Source organism: Parambassis ranga, chromosome 3 (assembly GCF_900634625.1).
Source record: "Parambassis ranga chromosome 3, fParRan2.1, whole genome shotgun sequence".
Classification (NCBI taxonomy): Eukaryota; Metazoa; Chordata; class Actinopteri; family Ambassidae; genus Parambassis; species Parambassis ranga.
The window spans coordinates 25,692,453-25,714,230 of record NC_041024.1 but is presented as its reverse complement, the minus strand read 5'-3'; the positions used below and the strand labels follow the sequence as shown (position 1 = coordinate 25,714,230).

Genomic DNA, 21,778 nt, shown 5'->3' with positions numbered 1-21,778 from the left:
AGGAGGTTTAACCCTCCACCCAACCTCCAGCTGCTAATGTTAAACCAGGTTCATTTCCTCAACTTTTTTCTAGTTCCCCGTAGTTGTTCCCACAGTCAAACAGCTCCTCAGGAAATTCTCTGGAGGGGAAAGCAGCAGAGGTGAGAGGGGGGCAGTAGAGCTTTCCGGTCCAAAGTCTTCACCAGCCAGAGATTCTTCTCCCGGATTTCCAGATCCAAATCTGGCACTGACAGTGGAGATAGCATCAGTTCTCCCTCTGATATATAAAATTCAGTCATTAATGAAGAAACCAGATCACTTTAAAATGAGACACAACAACATCGCCATTGGTTTATAAAACCTTTATATAGAACGGGCTGGGGATGGAGTTTGTCAGTTTAGAACTTAAATTTGCTGGATAAGGTGACAAAATCACAGGATCCGGTGTTGAAAGCATTTACCAACTCTCAGATCAGTACTGCATGACATACAAATCACAAGTGCTACTATACTCTTTAACAGTCTGAAGCTAAACTGAATTTAGCTTTTACTCGGTTCAAATTTAATTTAATGTTGTTGATTATTTGGTGTTTTATTATTGTCTGTTTCATACTTAGTGTGGCTCTTATGTGTGCAAAACAATTTTTATGTAGGGCAATAAACGTTCAATAATAAATTATTGAAGTGGTTTAAGTCTCCAAGTCTCCAAGTCTCCAAGTCTCCTTGGTTCTCCAAGGGCCTTGGAGAACCAAGGTACAACATAACAAGCCCTCCATAGGCCTTTGAATTGCTGTCAAATGTGAAAATGCGATCTCACAGAGGTATGTTGAATGGAAAGGCATCATTGTTTTCACTGCCATCTCACTCAGCTGGGCATATTCATCACAGCATGAGAGCCAGAATTCAGAGAGAGAAAGCCGATTGAATCCCGACTGTAGACCAGCATCGCACGTGAACTCCAGAAGTTTGTCTTGCAGCACACATGGCAGATCACTCATATCTGGGTTGGTGAATGGATCTTGTACTTGGACTTGATCTTGTGCTTTTCCATGAGATGGGATTTTGAGGGGAGGTATGAATCAAGATGACACAGTGTTTTGATAAGGCGTTGCACAATCGCTGTGAGCGCCACCTGACAGCGATTTTGATTACCGGTATGCATTTTTCTAGTCACACAATTTTACAAAATAAGTAGGATAGAAACATGTTTTCTCTTGATATATAGGCCACAGCAAAAAAATAACATACATAAACATACATGGACATACATTGCATGTTTTCACACTTCTTTTCAGTCATCATATATGTTCCTATGGCCATTTGTTTACCCAAAATATGTACCCAAAATGTTGCTCATTAAGCAGTCGCAGTAGACTCAGTCAAGGGTCATGGTAGCAGCTGTCCAGCCTCTGTCTATCTTTGTAGTCCTTGAGAGCAGATGTGTCAGTGTTGTGTTTTAAAATAAGATTCTTTATGTTCTAATCAAATTTGAATTGTGTTATATTTGGACAAGGCTCATTTTCTATGTGTTTTCTATTGAGAGCTAAGTTACATTTTGTCCTCTGTTGTGTTTCTTTCTCCAGGTTAATCACTGGAGGAGAATGGCACTGTCCTGATTTATCCACTCACAGCCCATCCTCCCTTCACCCTCCTTACTGTCCTTGTCCACACTACCACCTCCAACATGAATCACACTCCCAGCCCTCACCTGTCCGAAGGTGGAAAGGGAGCCGGGGGCAGCCTGCTTTGCAGTCTAGGTCTGGGATCTGACAGAGGGATCCGTTCCCCAGACAGCCTCACCCACACCCCTAGCCCCACTGGAGAAACACCCAGCTCCAGCCCCCCACTGCTGCTGTCCCCTGGGCTAGGAAGCCTCGGGCTGGGCTCGCTGGGAGCTATGGGTGAAGTAGCTGGAGCTGACTGGGAAAGCAGGGAGGAGCTAAGACTTAGGGAGCTGGAAGAGGCTCGGGCCAGAGCGGCACAGATGGAGAAGACCATGAGGTGGTGGTCAGATTGCACTGCCAACTGGAGAGAGAAGTGGAGCAAGGTGAGTAGCTAGTCATTGAGTCGAGGAAAGAGTTTAGCCTGGGAGTGAATTAGTTTAGGTCTAAATCATCATGGGCTCATTTTCATCATTTTATGCTCACTGTGGTCGAATGTCAAAAACTTTTACTGAGCCCCTAAACTTATGCCTTGAGGATTAACATCTTCAAGAGAACCACTGAGCTTGTGTTATCTTGTACTAATCAATAGTGTCTCTTTCCCAGGTTCGTGCAGAGCGTAACCGAGCGCGTGATGAAGTTCGTCAGCTGAGGCAACGGCTTGACACCCTTACCAAGGAGCTGACCAGTGTTCGGCGTGAGCGGCAGGAACTCGCTTCAGAAAATGAGATGCTGCGACAGGAGACTCTGCGTCTCCGTGGCGACCCAATGGCTGCTCTTCCATCGAGCACTTCTCCTTCCTCCTCCCCTGCACACCAACGTGGTGCCTCCTCTTCCTCATCTCCATGTATTCCTCCCTCCTCCCCTGCTTCCTCCTCTTCCTCGCAGGTCCACACTGATGGAAAGCTAGACAGGGTGGGGGAGGGGCCACCGGGATCTCCAGAACCAGAGCCTGTAAGAGATGTGAATTTAGACAGACAACAGATGGATCAACAAAAAGTGAGTCTTCAGATGGGTTAGGGTTAGGGCTGGGGTTAGGGTTCAACCATGTTTCCCCACTAAACAGTTAGGCTTGGATGAGCAGAGAAAGTTACCAGTCCAAAACTGCTCTTTCTGAGAAAAAGAAAAAAAAACACCAGCCACACATGTGACATCCTGTATTCTTCTCTCTGAATCCTACTGGACTCCCAGCGTATGTTTATCAAAGTGGTGGGTCCCTTTGTTTCTTGCCAGTTGTATTCTCTAAACACTCAGAAATACATTTGGGCTGTAGCTCCAGTACAGTGTGATTATGTGTCTGTCAGTGGTGGCAGCAGGGGTGGTCTTGGAACTGTGGCTAGTTGCTGCGCTCACACAGTACAGCCTCATTTCCTGTCTCCATTGTTCTGGCTCTCACACACATGTAGTATTTCCACATTATGCCACATTGTGTATGTTGCAGACATCTGTTACACAGCAGGTCCCTCTGTTGGAGATTACATGTAATGACAGCAGAAGCATCACAGCTTTGTTTTTTATCTGGTGATCTTAGAGTCCTCTGTCTGGCTAACATGTTTCACTGTGCATTTGACAAATCCATTGATTTGATTGATTGAGCTGTGGTTTATTTAATCTTAGGTTATTGTAAAAGTATGTCACTACAGTTTGTAGTTTTGTGTTTACAGTTTGTTGTGCTGACAACTTTTAGTGTTTTATACCTGTAAAACTTATGACATGTTTTAAGGACCATTTACAAGCAGCACAATGTAGAATGAAGAAGTGATGCAGCCTGTGGGAAAGTCAGCGCTACAACTCCCAGATGTTTTGATTAAGAGACAGGGTGGGGAAACTTGGATTTCTTTAGTACCTGTGCCAAAAAGACAGATTTACAGTGCAGGGAGGAGGAAAAAGTACATTTCTAATTTCATTTCTGTTTAGGCCATTAAAAAAATGAGATGTGATGAGAGCCCACACAGCCTTTTACTGTCAAGTAAGACTTTGATTTGGCCACATCCTCTGATAATTGGCTGGATGAAACCATGTGATTTGCAACATTGGTATGAGGAACATTTCCTTCAGTGTACATGCAGCGATCACTCCAACCTACTTCTTCTAACCTTCTTTCCTTATCTCCTAGCCCATTGTCATACCTCTTACTTACAGTAAATGTTCACTATTTCTCTCTTTTTTTATCTCATTTTGACCAAAATCTGTAAATGTGTAACTAATAATCCTTGATAATGATATCTGTCTTTCAGTTCTATGCCCGTGTACAGTCTGACCTTTATATGCTCTCGTTTTTTTTCTTTTTTTCTCTGTCAGGATCTTGAGCTGCTGGAATCAGTCCTGCATTCCAGGGCCCCGGACAGCAATAGTCAGGAGGTGTGGGACAGTCACAGTGGTAGTGGCAGTGTTAACCAAGCCAGCTCACGCTCTTCCTCAGGACTGAGCCGGCAGGAACGCAGCAGGCAGCTGTGGGAGGACGTGACTACGACGGAGGAAGACTCCAGCAAACTCAATGCGCTGCAGCTTCGCCTGGATGAGTCCCAGAAAGTCCTGCTGAAAGAAAGAGAGTGAGAGACAGTCCAAAATAAATTGTTCTACTTAAGTGTTAGGTCTATATATCCTACACTACACTGATATGACCGGTGTAGGAACTAGCATTGTGGATTTTCAGTTTACCCATAAAAACATATTTTTAGATTATAGTTAGCTCTGCCACTCCCTGCTGAAATGTTACCTTATTCCTTTCATTTCCTTGCATCATTAATAAGTCAATTTATACTAGCAATTTATACTTAGCAAGAGACAATCTGATTTCAACCTGCTGTTGTAAAAGGACATTGCACAGTTAACTCTTCATTCTCTTCTGATTCTGAAGCCTAAAATCAGTATAAAGTGGGAGGAATGACATCATGACTTTTAGGCACATTATTTTCCAGCAAATGTAATTTAGTTTGCAGGGTATATTTAAAAACTAATTTACTTGCTATCGATTTTTTTCCATCTACTTTAGCATCCTGGTCCAGATCTCTTTTTGAAACTGCTAACCCAAACACCTGCCCATTTATGATGTTTAGAGGGTGTCACATATGCTAATTACAACATTCAGCACACCTAGGTAACAGCGGATTTGGACGAAAAGAATGTTTAATGCAAATGGGGTTGATTCCTCTTATTTTTTTCTCTTAACAAAAAAATAAAAGAAAATATAAGAGAAATTTGACAATGGTATGAAGACCATTGTGTTACATTCTAGCAAAAAAACAAAAATCTAATTAATTTTCTCCTCTAGAGATTACTAATGTGGAAATATAAAAATTGAAAAAAATAATTTGAAGGCATGTTGTGATTTTGATAATAATATACTGAAGCAGCAGAGCATTTTTCTATGTGGTGTCTTTGCATGCTCCCCAGAGACAAGCTGGCTCTGAGTAAGAGCATTGAGAGACTGGAGGCTGAGCTCAGTCAGTGGAAACTTAAATATGAGGAACTCAGCAAGAGCAAACAGGAGGCACTCAAACAGGTGAGTCACAGAATATGTCTCTGTGTGTCAATTTTGTCTTGGGGTCTGTTAGAAGGACCAAAAAATGTTCCTTATTTGTTTCACTCATAGACTAGTGTGTCATTTTGGATACAAATGTTTTTGCTTCGGTGGTTTGGCTGTGCTCCACCACTTGGGGGCAGCCCAGGCCTCTAAACAAGAGAGAGTCACCCAGCAAACACAGGTCTCACCTCACTAAATGACAAAATTAGTGCGATGAAGCCAGCAACAAAAGAAAGGTCAGGAGATATAAAAGGTATTTAGATGAAGGTGATGGGTGCTTATGAAGATAAGTAGAGTAACGCAGGATAATGTGAGACTGGAAAGGAGGCAGATGATCAGATACGAACAAGGGGGGAGAAGAGTCTTTTGTAGGTTTGTTTCACACAGTTCACAGAGCAGCTGCTGCTCACATTCATAGGATTGTAATGCAAATAAGGGGATTTGTTTTGTCCTTTTCCCTCTCTACCTGACAACATTTAGCTAAACCTGCTGAAGGAAATGCACCAGGATGAACTTGGTCGGATCTCTGAAGACTTGGAGGATGAACTGGGAGCAAGAACAAGTATGGATAAGAAACTAGCAGAACTACGAGCAGAGGTGAGACACCACAAGCACTATTTTATCTGACATAAAAAGGAGTGAGCGTGAAAGTGTCTTTCTGACACTTTCAGGGTCATTTGTTGCTCAGTGGGTCTACTTTTCAGTTCAAAATCCTCCATCAGAAAAAGTTCCTCTGCGACCCGATAGTCGGGCTCGCCTCCACACACAGCTTGGGCTCTGAAACCCAACTCCTTCAGAGAGGTTCAGGTGATAAAGGTTCAGGGTGGTTTCGACTTATGGACCGAGGAGTACCCGACTTTCTTAAGAGTCCCTGGGAGGGGTGCTGAAATGTGCTGAGAATAGGGACTTAAATGCCCACATGGGTGATGACAGTACTGGTAATACCTGGAGAGGCTTGATTGGGAGGAATGCCCTCCCTGATCTGAACCCGAGTGGTGTTTTGTTATTGGACTTCTGTGCTAGTCACAGTCTGTGCATAACGAACACCATGTTCGAGCACAAGGTTGTCCATCAGTGTTCTGTTTCTTATTACTGCAGAAGCTGTAATGTGGAACAGAACATTGATGTACCGGTCCGTTGTGGTGAAGAAGGAGCTGAGCCGAAAGGCAAAGCTTGGAGTAGAGCCGCTGCTCCTTTACATCGAAAGGAGCCAGCTGAGGTGTTTCGGGCATCTGTTTCAGATGCCCACTAGACACCCCCCTGGGGAGGTGTTCCGGGCATGTCCCACTGGGAGAAGACCCCTGGAAGAGCTGGAAGAAGTATCCAGGGAGAGGGAAGTCTGGGTGTCTCCACTTAGCTTGCTGCCCCCGCAACCCGGCCCCGGATAAGCGGTTTAAAGATGGATGGATGTGCGTTTAAATATTCTAAATTAAATACATTGATAGGTACAAAACTAAACATAAACAGTAACTATAGACGAAGCATCCATAACATCAGCCATAGGTTTCTGAAGACCCATTCTCTGTTGGAAGCTGTTGAAATGCATTCACCTTACACTTATCAATGGAGACCAAACTGTTTCTTGTACCAGACTGTAAGCATGTTTGTTTCTGCTGTAAAGAGGCTCAAGAGTGAACTGCAGTTTTAAACACATGGGCTTTATGTCTCATCTCCAGGGGATGGCGCTTAAAGTACAGGATGTTGCTCCTATCTGTCTTGTGGATATGTACAGGGAGGGGTGCTTCATTCAGTCAAATAAAACACCCAATTTAAAAGATTTTGCCAGGAATTCACACCGCACACTTGCACTGTAGCCATACACTAGTATGCATTTAAACATTGGTCTCTGTGTTTCTCCATCAGATGGAAAGGTTGCAGGTAGAGAATGCTGCAGAATGGGGGCGCAGGGAACGTTTGGAGACAGAGAAACTGGCCCTGGAGAGAGACAACAAGAAACTCAGGGCTCAGGCTGAGGACCTCGAGGAGCAATTGGCCAAAAAACGCCGGCAGGCTGCCTCTGCACTCGACACCGACCTCAAGGCAATCCAGAGCGAGCTGTTTGAGAGAAACAAGGTGGGCCGGACAATCTTTTGATTTGTTGGGTTTAGTCAGCAAAATCATTATAACATTGTTCTTCTATAATATACTAAATTGTATATACTAGATGTGGACGCTGTGGTAAGATCTCTTTAAGTGCTGAGTTTGTGCCCTGCACTTGTCTTTCTGGAAGAGTGTTAGCATTGTGTTTGTGTGTTTTAGAAAAGAGAGGAGAAAGATTGATTGTGTTTTGTGTATAGTGTTAAAACCACAGTATTGATCTGAGCAGAGAATGAGAAACAGGGCAGGCGATTAAGACAATGGATACACACACACACACTCTCTCTCCTACACACAGGTTGATTGATAGTATAATCATCTTCAACCACAGCCAGGGTTGTGGGCATCACTACTGCACAGATTGATGTTCTTTGTCAAACCACAGCACACTAACATGTGTGAATGCTCACACACATACATGCACAGAATGATGGGGGCGACAGAGAGCGGAGGTTTGAGTTTTACATGCACGATATGTGTGATCCAGCGTTTAGTCAGATAATGTATTCATTCTATCAAACACTATGTGTCTGTTTTGTCATGTGTGCAAACTCAGCAACATCTGGAGCATCCGAGTGCATCCTGGGATCTCCACTGAAACTGCTTTTCAAATAGTCCAACTGCTCTTACCATACTATACATGTGCTGTTGCAGATGCAGCAGATTATTTTTCCTTCTGTGGGCCTCCTTGGAAATTGGCCGCCTTCTGCCAAAGCTAACTTCAGTCAATCAGATAACTACTGATGGATGGGACAAATAGCTGCTAATAGTTCCTTAAAGGGATGCTGATTTCATAGCTTGAGGTCTAGCAAACTGGATTGTGATGTGATCTGATAAGAATTTGGCTGCCTTGAGAGGTAGAAATCTAATCTGAAGTCAGATTGACTTTCACAACTTGTTCCCACTGCAACTGGTCAGTTTTTGGGAGGTGAAAGAGTTCCTCTCAGTGTTCTGTTATCATTTCTGACGAACATTTCAACACTTCAAAGACTTGTACGCAGCAAGGCCAGGCAACGTGTCAAAGGATCCCTTTGTGTTCGAGTGTTGAGTGTCCTTGGAGACAGGGTGGGAGAGTGAGATCCACAGCTGCCCTGGACTGAAACTGTTGTTCTGACATCTGATTAAGATCCTTCCAGCACTTCTTGACCCTGGGGTCAGAACACGTGGAAGGTTTCTGCCTTATTTCAGATGACCTGGGAGAGTCACACTTTCAGCTTCATCTGAGAGATGTCTTTCTCAGTTATCGCTGTTATTTACAGATATGTCATGGGACATGGGTAAGGCTGAGGACTTAGGAGTAAAAGTTCTGGCCACTACCTATTGCAAGGAAAAGAAACAGCTGCAAGGCTTCTGCTCTGGCTTACACACAACCCAGAATTCAATCCCTTGAAAAGCCCAAAATTATTCATACACGGGGCAGAGTTCGAGTTGAATTGTGAAAAGTGAAAAAAAGTGAATTTTTGCTCAGTTAATGGAGACTGTGAGACATTGTGGTAAAGAAACTTTATATTTTACTTAAATAATAATGTTTTTTTATTTCACATTTTGACAAGAAGAAGTCCAAAGCATCCTTAAAATGATTCACACCCCTGATCTTACTGCACAAGGCTTGCCTCCATGGACAGCCCAGAAATATTCAAGACAGGTACACCAAAGCTCACCTCGCCTATGCAAAAGATTATCTGGACATGGGGAAAAATCAGGAATGTCACTTTTGTGTGAAAGACGTATTCAGAATCAGAATTCCTTTATTAAACCATACAAGCATAATTCTTTGGGTTTGTTTTTCAACCAGTGGACCAGACAGCCTCGTCATCATGAAACAAGACTACATCAAAATTATCACCGATTATTAAGAATAGGTATGAACTGTGAAATAGGTATGAAATGTGAAATAAAAAATAAATTATAAAACATGGTTTAATATAGTTGCTTTACCCCAATGTCTTGCGGTCTTTTGCCACATTGTTGTATTATTTTCAGCCAGAACAGATCCAATAACTGAGCAGAAATTCACCTTAACTCAAAATTTGGCCAGGGTATGAATAATGTTGGGCTTAACTGTGTATATATCCATGTTATGCACTCATTCTTTTATTTTATAACCATCATGTAGTGTAGTGTATGGTTTATCTTCCACCGCTCATACCATTCCTTCTGTCTCCCGTCTTATCTGCTTCTCTTTAGATTTTCTCCTGTGCTTAGTCTGACATTCAACTGTCCTGTTAATAAAGGTTGCAGACAAGCCCCTCCCCCACTGCACTGCCCAATTATAAACCCCATTCTGATGTGTAGTGTGTGTGAAGGAGAGAGACTTTAATGTCCACATAAATGCTAATTCTGTGTTTCAGAGGGGGAGGGAGAGAGCTAGTCCACCTTTGTGTATGCATTATGTTCACGTTAAAGTTCAGTTTATCAAGGTGATGAATGTGTAAACATATTACAAGGGCATTGTGTATGTGTGCATGCATGTGGTTTTATTTGAACAGATGTAGCAGCAGACTTCAGGGTCTGTCCAGTCAAGGAGAAACATTTAACAGGCAGTGTGGCACAAAGCAGACTCACACCGTTTTGCTGTTGTGTATTGGCAGACATGTATAAGGCACTTTAATGAGTAAACACATACAAAGGCAAACGGTAATTTTACACTCAAAGATCTCTCTGTAAACCGTTCTTAGTAGAGTTAAGGGCTCTCAGCCTCTCTCCTCTCCCCTCCCTGCCCTCTATCCTGTCTCTTCTCCCAGGCATTCATTACATAGTCTTGAAATGATAGAACTGCAGGGAATATTGAGGTTTGGGACCTGAATGTAGCTTTAAAGTGTAGAATAGAACTCTGCTTCATTTATCAGACCTGACCATCTGTCATGACAGTTTACGCCCTTATTTATATCAGTTTTATGGCATCAGTGGATTTTCAAAGAAAGAAAATCTACAGGTAGAAAAAAAAGGACATAAACAAACAAGACAGAAATATTAGACTATGTCTGTTTTTATTCAGGAAAATGACCAAATCTTTTAATCGGATTAGGCTTAGGATTTTGACTTGACCACTTCAACATATTAACTTTGTTCCACATGGTTTTAACTGTAGGCAGGGAGCGAAGTTCTTTTTGGAGAGCAGTGTTTCTGCCAGACACACCATGGTTGTTAGGTGTTGTTATCTGGGCTTCATGAACATAACTCTAGCCAGTGCAGGAGAGGCCTTAGTTGATTAGAAGTTACCTTTACACTTACTTAATGTTCGACTACTTCTGGGGAGGGTGCTCTGGAGTTTTTTTCTGTTTGTGCACATTGTGCCTGTAGGCTTGTAGTGTAGGTTTTGTACCTTTTCCCGCCTGATCTCTTGTGTCCCATGTTGACTAGACTTTGACAGATTACTGTTGTTTAAGTAGACCAGAGCAGTCACTAACGTGATTCTCATTCCACTGAGTGAATATACCTCTGAAAAGACGGGCTCTAATTTGGTCTGCTAATCCTAGAGGTTGACATAGGTTAGTGAGTCAGTGAGTGATACTGGAATATTTCTCAATAAATAAATGAAAACGGTTTATTGCATTCTCTCTATTTGATTGTAGAACATCTGCCAATGTTTTGATTCAGAAAGAGATGTAGAAAATTCCAAAACTGTTTCTAATAGCATATTCACCAGGTGACACTTTCACACTAGACTTTTTTTTCTCAGGAAGTAGATTGTGGACCCCACACTGCCTTGTTCATGGAGCTCATGGAGCTCTCTTAGACCTTGTGAGTGTGGATGGACATGGACGCAAACTCAGATGATTAGATTTATTTAGAGGGTTTTTTTCCCCTTAACCTCTAAACTTCTAATTGCTGATTAGAATCAGCTCCTCCATAAAATAAAAGTTAAAACAAATGATGTGCTGACAGCTAAAAGAACAAAGATTCACATAATAAAGATAAAATGTGGATCAGTAATATGGGCATAAATAATTAGTCATCAACCCCCCTCTCCTTGTGTAGGCCTGTCTTTTATTGTTCCTGTAGATGTCTCACTTCCCTCCATCATACACTTCTTGGAAGCAGTTCTGTCTGGGGAGCCATTATGTGCAACATAGCAGAGAGGGGGGCTGAAACAACACCATGAAAGTACATGAAAGTGCACTGAATGACAATGGTGCATTATTAATGATGCCATTAGCTTTGAGTACAGGCTTTCCTGATGCCAACCTGTAGAGTAGGGATGTTTATTGGCTTTAACCTGACCATAACCACAGATACTGGCAATTGTCCTGATAAGGAGATTTTACAGAAGAACAAAAAGTAAAACAATTCAGATATTTTCTTTCAATAGCTCTTTGATATTGTTACTGGTAAAAACTAAAGAAAAGTTCATCTATTAGCAAAGGCAAAGGTAATCCTCATGGCAAGAGTTTTAGAGCTTTAGATTGAGTGTGTGTGTCATGTCAAAGCACCTTGAGACACCTTAAAGTGCGCTATATAAATAAAATTGAATTGAATGTGTGTGACAGTTGCAACTGTGCCATGTGCCATGTTTATTCAAGCACTTTAATCACAAGCGTTAAAATACAGCTTAAAAATAATTCATTTAAAAATAAGAATCATTCTTTCTAAAGGCACATGGTCCTGGCACACACACACACCTTCACAAATGTTTTGGCAAATGCTGCTTGATAGACAGCAATTAAAGCATAACACTATAATGTTATTTAAATCTGTTATCCTAACATACAGTATTTACATCCTACAGACTGTTTCTGTTGTGCAAACTGTAGGCACTGAGTCTTCCTCTCTCTGCTATGTCCTCAGGAGCTGGCTGACCTTCGTCATGTTCATTCTAAGTTGAAGAAGCAGTACCAGGAAAAGACAGCAGAGCTTGCTCATGCTAACCGGAGGGTTGAGGGCCACGAGGCTGAAGTGAAAAAACTACGACTGAGAGTGGAGGAGCTTAAGAAGGAGTTGGGTCAGGCTGAGGATGAGGTAGGTTAATAAAAAGTTTGGCCTGTTTTTGGAGGTCAATAACTTATCCAATATTTTTAATAAGTTGTAACAAAACATTTATATGTTGAGTATCTTGGAAACCATCAAACTCAAACCCATGGTTTTGTGTCGTTAGTTGGATGAGTCTCACAACCAGACCAGGAAGCTGCAGAGGTCTCTAGATGAGCAAGTGGAACAGACAGAGAACCTGCAAGTACAGCTGGAGCACTTACAGTCAAGGTAAGACACACACACACACAAAATACTCGATCCAAATAAATTCACCTGGCCAAAACTGAAGCGAACAATCGCTTTCTTTCCGATCTCCTTCATGCTTGGCGTGTGTTTTCTCAGGACCCCACGTAAGAGCAGTGCCAGGGGTGAGGTCAGTTGGATGAGCAGTCAAATTTAGGTTTAAAGTGGGCTTCTGTTGAGCTTTCAGTGCTCTTTGTCTTAACTTACTGTCTTACTGGGACCAGGAAGAGAACCTGGTCCTCTTTGTAATAAACTCACAGTGTGAACGGAGTTCTTTTTGTGTTGGTCCACTTAAAGAGGACTGAGTTTGGTTCTTTTAAAAGGGAGTGTGAAAACACCCCCAGTCTGTCCACAGTAGTGTAATTATGGTGAGGGTTTGATAAAAAATGTTTTCTGTTCCATACAGAGCAGCAGAAGATAACCAAGGTATTTAATAGCATTTCAAGATGAAGTATTTACACAGGTTTAAACAAAGATTTACACTTTAAATGAATGTAATAATACTGTTAACCAACAGAACTCACATCCCCAAACACTGCTGAAACAGCTACAAAGGCACTTACGTGTTACACGCCTTGTTCAGCTATGTGTGTGATATGAAGCTGACAGCCTTGTTCTTTTACTATTTACAGAGAAGCTTCTGCCCTATGTGGGCATGTGTGTGTGCACCTGTCACTCAGTTTAGCCCTCACACTCTATCAGCTTTGCACAGTGCTCAGCTCCTTGCTCTGCCTCTCCTTCTGTATTCTCTCCATTTTCTCCACATCATTGCTCCAGCACCCAGCAGCCAATCACCAAGCTCCCAGTCGCAGGTTACCGTAGTAACAGCTCTTTCTCCCTCTGTCTCTTTTCCTCTCCCTCTCTTGTGGCTCTGCTCTGTGGAGGAATGACAGGTGTGTCGGCATGGTAACGGCTTCAGAGACTGACACCAATCTTTGTGTGTTCTTCTATGGGCTGTAGCTTAGGCTTTTCTTCATTCAGCTTTTTATTCACTGTTTTGGCTTGTGTGTGTGTGTGTTACATCCTTGTGAACAGGAGTGCTAAAAGCTGATCCGTCATGTTGATGGACGGCTCTGTTCTCACATCACTTTGGCCTGTCACCGTGTTTCATGCCATGTGGCACTGACCCAGGGTTAACTTGCACACTAAGTATGTGTCTAACTGCCTGTAATGCTGTGTCATTCAGCGTTTTCTGATAAACCATATGGTGCCATCAAAGAAGAGGATTGTAGATTACATACTGTGACAGCCTAATCATCTGTTCAGTCAGAACTCGGCCCTCTTCAGAAAATAGCAATACTCATATCAACATGTCTCCAAGGTGGAAAATAAAGCATGAGTTTAGCAGGTGAGAATCTTTCCTGATGCCTGCCTCCACATTGTACATACACTGAGCCTACACAAGTTGGAAACTATACCTTCTGAATGACTAAACTTCCTGCAAACACAGGTCAGAGGGATGTTGGATTAGATGGTATGGTAGGTCATTGAACAGGCTGAGGCAGCCTTCAATGTTAAGGCTGATTTTATGTACTAGTTTGTCTGTGCAAACCACTTGTGACTTTGCCAGGGAGGTTTGCTATTGGGCAGCTCAAAAGTTGCAATGACCATCACACTTACAAAAATGCCAAAGTACACTGTTTGACAGCCTAGTTACAACACAGCTGGGTACCCAGCCTGCCAGAGCTGATGCTTTGGTGATGCATGTTTGGAAAACATTTCAATATTGATTTACACACACACACACAGTTAGCCTTTCAGTCAGTCAGCCTTTCAGTGGTTGCTCATGTTTCTGTCTGTGTATAGAGAACATGATCTGGTTTATTGCTCTCACAGGTGTTCTCTCTTTTTTCTCTCTCCCTCCTGCCTCGTCATGTAGATTAGCCATCATGTCTGCAGCTGTTTGTTAGTACAAAAGACAGGCTTTTAGTTGCTGAGCTGATGTTTAAGCGGGAGTTATCACAGGTTAAACTCATCAGTGTTGCCTATTTTACTGGGCATTTTACGAGACAGGTGACCAGTATTTACTTTCACCCGATAACATCAGACTGATTGGATGACATTAAATTACAGCCATATTGGCATGCTATGCTTTTATCTGTCATTTGTATATGTCATAAAGGATGTGTTAAAAGCATAGACTGTATATAAATATGGAGAAACCATCTGTGACATCACCCACAGGTTTCTCAGAAATAGTTTTCAGTCTTTGTGAATGGCTTTGACCATCACTAGGTTGGCTCTTCTTAGAGTCAGCTTAAACTAGGTTGATCCAAAAAGATGTAAAACCAGCTCCTCTCAGCTAAAACCACTGCAGTCCCTGCAGTCAGCTTATTTCACTTTACTGTGAGATCCTTTTCCTGTATCTTTCCTCTTATTTTATTATCACAGACTATAATAAATAGAAGTTTTACTGTTATTTAATAGAATAAATTCCTAAATTGCTTTGTTAATCATTGCTGCCTGGCTACATTTTTGGTTACATAACTTTTCATTTAATAGCACCATCATCAAATTAATGACCCATATAGACTGTTAAAAAAATGAAGGGGACACTAAAATAACACCTCCTAGATCTCAATGAATGAAATATTCCAGTTGAAAATCTTCTAGAATGGAATACATTGAGAACAGAAAAACATAAAAAATGATCAATGTAAATCAAAATTATTAACCCATGGAGGTCTGGATTTGGAACCATACTCAAAATGAAAGTGGAAAGTCACATTACAGGCTGATCCAACTTGAGTGGAAGTTCCTCGAGACAGGTCAGAATAAAGCTCAGTAGTGTGTGTGGCCTCCATGTGCCTGTATGACCTCCCTACAACACCTGGGCATGCTCCTGATGAGGCAGAGGATGTTGTCCTGAGGGATCTCCTCCCAGACCTGGATTAAAGCATCAGTCAACTCCTGGACAGTGTGTGGTACAACGTGGTGTTGGTGGATGGAACGAGACATGATGTCCCAGATGTGCTGGATTGGATTCAGGTCTGGGGAACAGGCAGGACCATAGCATCAATGCCTTCATCATGCAGGAACTGCTGACACACTTCAGCCACATGAGGCCTACTATTGTCATCATCAGAAGGGACCCAGGGCCCACTGCACCAGCATATGGTCTCACAATAGGTCTGAGGATCTCATCCTGGTACCTGATGGAAGTCAGGGTACTTCTGGCTAGAACATGGAGGGCTGTGCGGGCCTCCAAAGAAATGCCTCCCCACACCATTATCAGAATCAGAATCAGAAATACTTTGTTAATCCAGGGGGAAATTGCTTGCATTCCAGGTGCTCCATGTATACTCAAAAAAACAGGTTGAAATATAAATTAACCCTTGTGCAACGTTCGCAAACACTACCCTTTTGTGTTGTTCGGGACAAAAACGTCCTCTAACTTTAATGGTTTTAAAAATATATCAGATAAATATTTTTTTCATATTTTTTTGCATAGACCTTTTAATTAACTTCAGTTCTAATCAACAGTAGTGATAGTAGTAATTTCCCCCAGGATTTTAACCCTTTAATCACTAATTTCATGAGTGGTGCTGAAAATTGGAAAAAAACACAAAATGGCTCATTTTTAATAGAAAAGGTGAATGTGGACTGGAGTTCTTTAACCTTTATCACAGTCTTGGTCATGTCAAACATCAGTAACAACATTGACTTTATTGCATTATTAGTTTTTGCACAGCACTGGATTTTCATTTTTTCTCCCTTATGTGTTGTTCGTGGACATTTTTGCCCCATAGACTTCCATTATAACCACTTTTTTTGGCTGCACAGCCATGGCATTACATAATCATGCATTCTTGATTGTTGGTGGTTTACCCTGTATTTAACACATACAGAGGGCTGTGGGGCGTCTTCTAAAGTGTAACAATCCTGTCCTCTCTCTCTCTCTCTCTCAGGCTTCGGCGGCAGCAACAGAGTCCTGGTCTTTTTGGGAAAATGCGATCAGCCCGGTTTAGTCCTGAAAACCCAGATGGTCCCAGTAGTGACCTGGATGAGGAGGAAGAGAACCTGCAGCTCCAGATCCCATGACACACGCACCACACAACCTTAAAAGTCGTATAAGGAGGGAGAATACTGTTGCTCTTGGAAGACAACTTTGTCTCTTCAGAAATTGAGATATTTTGTAAGCAACAGTGTTTCTACCAGCAAGTAACATTTGACATTTTACAAATTAGTCAGTGGTTGGAAAGCAAATAAAGTGTCAATTGATTACTGGCCACGTCATCAATCAATAACCCATTAAAAAAACGAGGGAGCTTAATCAGATTAAAGATCAGCATGTTTGTTTTCGTCTGGACACTCTGAGATATCAGGTAATGTCTCTGCTATAGTTTATAATGACAAAGTTTTACCCAGCAGCAATATGATAAGCACACATCTAATCCTTTTGAAGACACACACACATGTTCCACCAAAGCCTTGGACACAGCAACACAATCAAACTCAGCCACGGTGTGATGGACATTTCCACCTAATCACTCCAGCAGAGGTAGACCTCTCACTCATTCTTACCTCATATCATCACAAGCCCACACTACTGTCTCCAAACCCTGCATATGCAGCAGTATTAGGACTTATTAGTAGGTATTTGTTTATAGGCAATAACATGAGGGGGTACGTTAATTAACCAGTGTTACTAAATGTGTGTATTTTTCCTCCCATATATCAAAAATTCTAAATCTTTTTTTATGTATTAAATGTGCTGGGAGCACATTACACAGAGCACACAGTCTGTAGCCACAGTTTTCAATTATTTGCCCACATGTATTTATAATATCACACAGTGTCACCTCTGTGTTCTCTGTGTTAGATTCAGAGACATCTGAAATGTGTGTAAGTGCTGAAAACCAGTGTTGAACATCCATGACCTTCAGGCCCTCAGCCCATGAAATGTGGACAGATCTCTGTGGTGGAAATTACTGCACTGGCTCAGGAAAAAGTCTAAAAAAGCAAAAAAACATATATGAAGGCCTAGGTGGACAAAATCTTTGTATTAGACCAATCCGAATTTGAGTTTCTTTCTTGAACCCTTGACCTTGGAGAAACTGGTCTACAACAGGCTGAAGAAGATACGGACATGTCAGTTTGCTGTTGGCAAACATTTTAAAAACCACTATCTATGACGAGTAATTAGTGCATCAGTGCACATGGTAGTTCAGCATGGGTATACATATTTAAATAACTGAATTTGAGTTTTTATTTGTTTAAATTTCTTTTACATTTCAGGATATCCCAAATGTCTGAGGAACAGGACTGTAGTATCATAACTCATATCAGTGATCCCACAGTGATGTTGTGCACTCTGAAAATGGGGAAACGGTGCTTGATTCATGTGCGTGTATTCAGTCTGATCATTTCATGGTGTTTAGGTTCAAGCATTACCAGGGCAGCAACTTAAAGAATGACTTTATGACAAAGTGTATAAAACCTCCTTGTTAGATAAATCTTTATTGATTCTGTGAAGGTAAATGTATCCTTCAGAAGCCAGGCCCAGCCAGGTCAGCATTTGAAAGAATTTCACTTTTTTAGTTGCAGGTTTGCACTGATTAGAATGAAACAATGTCAAGTATTGATTTGTAGACGTTTCCTCATGGTGTATTCAGTCAGAAGGATTTAGACCGTCGTGGGAGGCTCCTTTGAAACAGCTCATGTGTTCTACATTAGAAGGTAGAGTTGAACTGCAGAGTTAATTTATTTGTGTCAACCTGGCCTCGGATACATCCCCCAATTGTGAAAGACCTCCAGCAGCAGGTAGATGCAGCTGTGGACCTTTCATTCATCCTTCACCTCCATTCACAGTCAGTCTGCCTCAATGCTGAAGGGGACCAAGATGTTTTTACTGATCAGGATTCTAGATTACTATTTATGTTGTTGTTATGATTTGTTTTTATAAATGACTTGTACCACAGTGGTTTTGTATTAGCTCTATAAATGTTAATTGTACAAAAACCTGACTCATAGTGTCTTTTGTTTCTCTGTATTTAATTGAAATTATATAGCAACAATAACAGTTGCTACTGTGTCATGAGGCTGTATAACACCCAGAGCCCGGGCACTGGGAGACAGCACCCCCTATTAAAACCCATTTTAATGGGAAGATGCTTTATAATTGGGGCAGCAGTGGTGCAGTGGTATAGCAGTTGTTTGATAACTGGAAGGTTGGTGGTTCAATCCCAACTCCTCCCTAAGTCAATGTTGTGTGTCCTTGGGCAAGACACTTCACCCTAGCCTTACTAGCCATATTTCACTATTGGGACTATGGGAAATTTCAACAGCAACATACAGGCACTCAGTATACTGCATACTATATATATGTATACTTAACATATACCTCTAGCAGTATAAATAGTATTACATACATTTAAACCATGTAAACTATAAATACAAGTACTGAGCTCACTGAGGCAGTTCCTTTGACCTCATGATCCTCATGTCTCTAACATGCACTGTGAGCTGTAAGGTCTCATACAGACAGGTGTGTGTCTGTCCTCATCAAGTCCAATCAGTATCATCAAACACAGCTGGACTCAGATGAAGGTGTAGAACCATCTGAAGATGATCAGAAGGAACGGACTCACCTGAGTTTAATATATGAGTCACAGCAAAGGCTGTGATACTTTGCAAATACTCTGCAAACATGTCAACAATTCTGTGTTTTTCTGTCAATATGGGTGCTGTGTGTACATTAATGAGGAAGAAATGAACTTAAATGATTTTAGCAAATGGCTGCAATATAATAACTTCCATAGAGAAACTGGCTGACAAATGACTGTAACATGAGAATTCATAGATTAAGAAAATCTGAGTCAAAGGGTTGGAGTGAGGAAAAGACACACACGGTGTTGTGGTGTGTATGGCTGCACTGACTGTGGTGCACTGTAATGAGACTGAACCTCAGACTGACTCCCCAACACAGCACGGGGAAACAGCTCACTTCTCCCTCTGAGATCATATTTATTACTGTGCATGTGTGTCTGACACAGAAGCCAAGACATAATGAAGGTTTTACCCTTGTGAAGACAGGAGTCTGCAGATAACTGAAACCGCAGACACAAGCATCACCCCGAGCTCTGTGTGTGTGTGTGCTGCTCACTATGCACACAACAGTACATCAGCATTATAGACATACAAACTTGTTCAAGTACCCACTGTGGTGCCCTAAAACCCAATGCACCCACACACTCAAGCTGTTAGCTGATGCTGGTGGTGTGTGTGTGAGTGTTTGTGCGTGTGTACAATGCCTGAAGCCCAGTTCATTATGTTAATTTTCTCTCTGTCTTTCTCATTAGGTCAATAATGGCTGACAGCAGCACAGCATAACATTGATCCCTCTGTAATCATTCCACCACTACCAGTATACATCTCCTCATGCATGTTCTATGCAATATGTGTGTGAGCATGCAGTAGACAACAAGCCTGTGACTGTTATCGTGTTGTGTTTTCTATGTCCCCGGACTGACAACTCATCTTCAGTTCCATTTTATTGCACTAAATTGGTCTCTTTTGTAATGCACTAAAACGTGACTGCAAGCTGATAACACTCACACGAGGCGCTAGTATCACATCGATGAAATTTGGATGGTTTTAAAAAAGGTTTAAATACCTTCCTGTTTAGGCTAGGTTATTTTACACTATGCTTCTTTTACACTGTTTCTTCTTTTTATATTTTATAAATAAAATTGAATTGAATTAAATTTAAATTTCAACACAGACACTAAGAAAAATGAAGAGAATAAAATAATTGTTCCTTTCAGTGCTGTAAGAGCAGAGTGTCAGTGATTACAGTATGGGCAGATCAGACACAAAACAACCAACACAAAGCTTTTCTGATATCTTCACTTTATGTTTGCAACGGGATCCTGTCATGTTCGTCACACACATACACACATACCAAAATATGTGTTCACTTGCACTAAATGGAATGGAGCAAAATTGAATTGTTGTATTGTGTTCCCTAACCCCTTATCTTAACATTAGCCATCATACGGCCTTCACCCTAACTGAAACCTAATTTGAACTTTTTTGTCTTAACACTCAAATAGCCAATTGAAGCATTCAAAAAAGTACGGATGAGAGAAAGTGTCCTCACTTCAATGGTCTTACACTCAAACTGGTCCTTACACAGATAGTTCTGCTGGGACTGATGAAGGCTGAACACACCCTGAAAACACAGAAATCCACAGAAACAAATTTACCATTTGTCATATTTTAAATTATATGTTAAATAAACATAAAACCTTAGCTGTGGAGATTTTTACCAAATATATTAGTTTTGGCCAGTGCTGGGCAGCATTGTCCTGCTTTGTGAAAGGAAGCCACACATGAAGCAGCTCTTATTGAGCTTCACAGACTGCAAGAAGAAGCTACATATCCCACAGCCTTTCTAAAGCAATAAGGTGTCATGTAAAGCACACTCCAACCACCTTTACGTTTTTGTTATTTTTATTTAATTTTATATGTAAGGATTTGATTGTTTTGTTTTATGCTTATGGTGTTTTGTTATGAGATTTGTATAAAATATCAGATTTTTGTCTTCCTCTTCTGATGATATCAATCTGATTATTTGATTTGGGTTTTTTGATGTTTTATCAGGGACGATTAGTGTCAAACATATGATGGGCCACCAGTCTCCATCTGTTTCTTTTTGATGTGCTCCAGAATAGCTTCTTCTTTGTTGTCTGTGGGTATTGGTTAATATGCCTTGTGTGCTAGAGGGTGCTCTGTATAGTAATGGAGATACCTTATTCTTTGGTGCTTTTTACTTTATCTATGAAGGCCCTTCTAGAGGGCACGCTGGTATACTAATCTTTTGCTGTCGTCTCATTCCTGCACGATAGTTGCTCTCTAGCCTTGATCCTCCATTCTGGGAGTTTGGAGAATGGCTGTCAGCAACAATCAGATGATTTAATGGCTCCATGGAGACATTTTCTCAGTCATTCTCATATACTTATAGAGGTGTTCCTGCAGCCTGACTGCCCACAGGCGCTCTGATTCTCCATTCTGATGCCTGTTCATGTCATGGCTGGTATCTGAGTGTGACCCCCTTTACTGCTGCAGTAACCTGTGTACCTACTCTTTATGCTGGTGCTGTCCTTTGCAAATGATTGGACAATCTTGGCAAAGCTGCAGTGTGAATGATGACGCTGCCTTTGGACCATCCAGTCAATGACTTTCTTAGCATCATCACACTAAACAGCTGCCCTGTTGTTTCTGGGGGATCACAACTTTAGCTTCCAAAGTAGTGCTTTGTTAGCCACTCTAGCTTAGTGTGAGTGTTGCTGCATTTGTA

At 41.5% G+C, this 21,778-nt stretch overlaps 1 protein-coding gene across 1 annotated transcript in view; it reads left to right on the top strand.

Moving 5' to 3' along the window:
- Positions 1-18,354, top strand: part of ccdc102a (coiled-coil domain containing 102A) — a 49,162-nt gene extending 30,808 nt beyond the window's left edge. Inside the window, exons 2-10 of the mRNA XM_028402794.1 lie at positions 1,563-2,026; positions 2,247-2,639; positions 3,942-4,192; positions 5,037-5,145; positions 5,647-5,763; positions 7,030-7,239; positions 12,052-12,222; positions 12,359-12,462; positions 16,386-18,354. Of these exons, the coding sequence (XP_028258595.1) occupies positions 1,664-2,026; positions 2,247-2,639; positions 3,942-4,192; positions 5,037-5,145; positions 5,647-5,763; positions 7,030-7,239; positions 12,052-12,222; positions 12,359-12,462; positions 16,386-16,518 (1,851 nt within the window). The 5' untranslated portion in view covers positions 1,563-1,663 and the 3' untranslated portion in view covers positions 16,519-18,354. The remainder of the gene's footprint in view (positions 1-1,562; positions 2,027-2,246; positions 2,640-3,941; positions 4,193-5,036; positions 5,146-5,646; positions 5,764-7,029; positions 7,240-12,051; positions 12,223-12,358; positions 12,463-16,385) is intronic.
- The last annotated feature ends 3,424 nt before the right edge of the window (positions 18,355-21,778 follow it).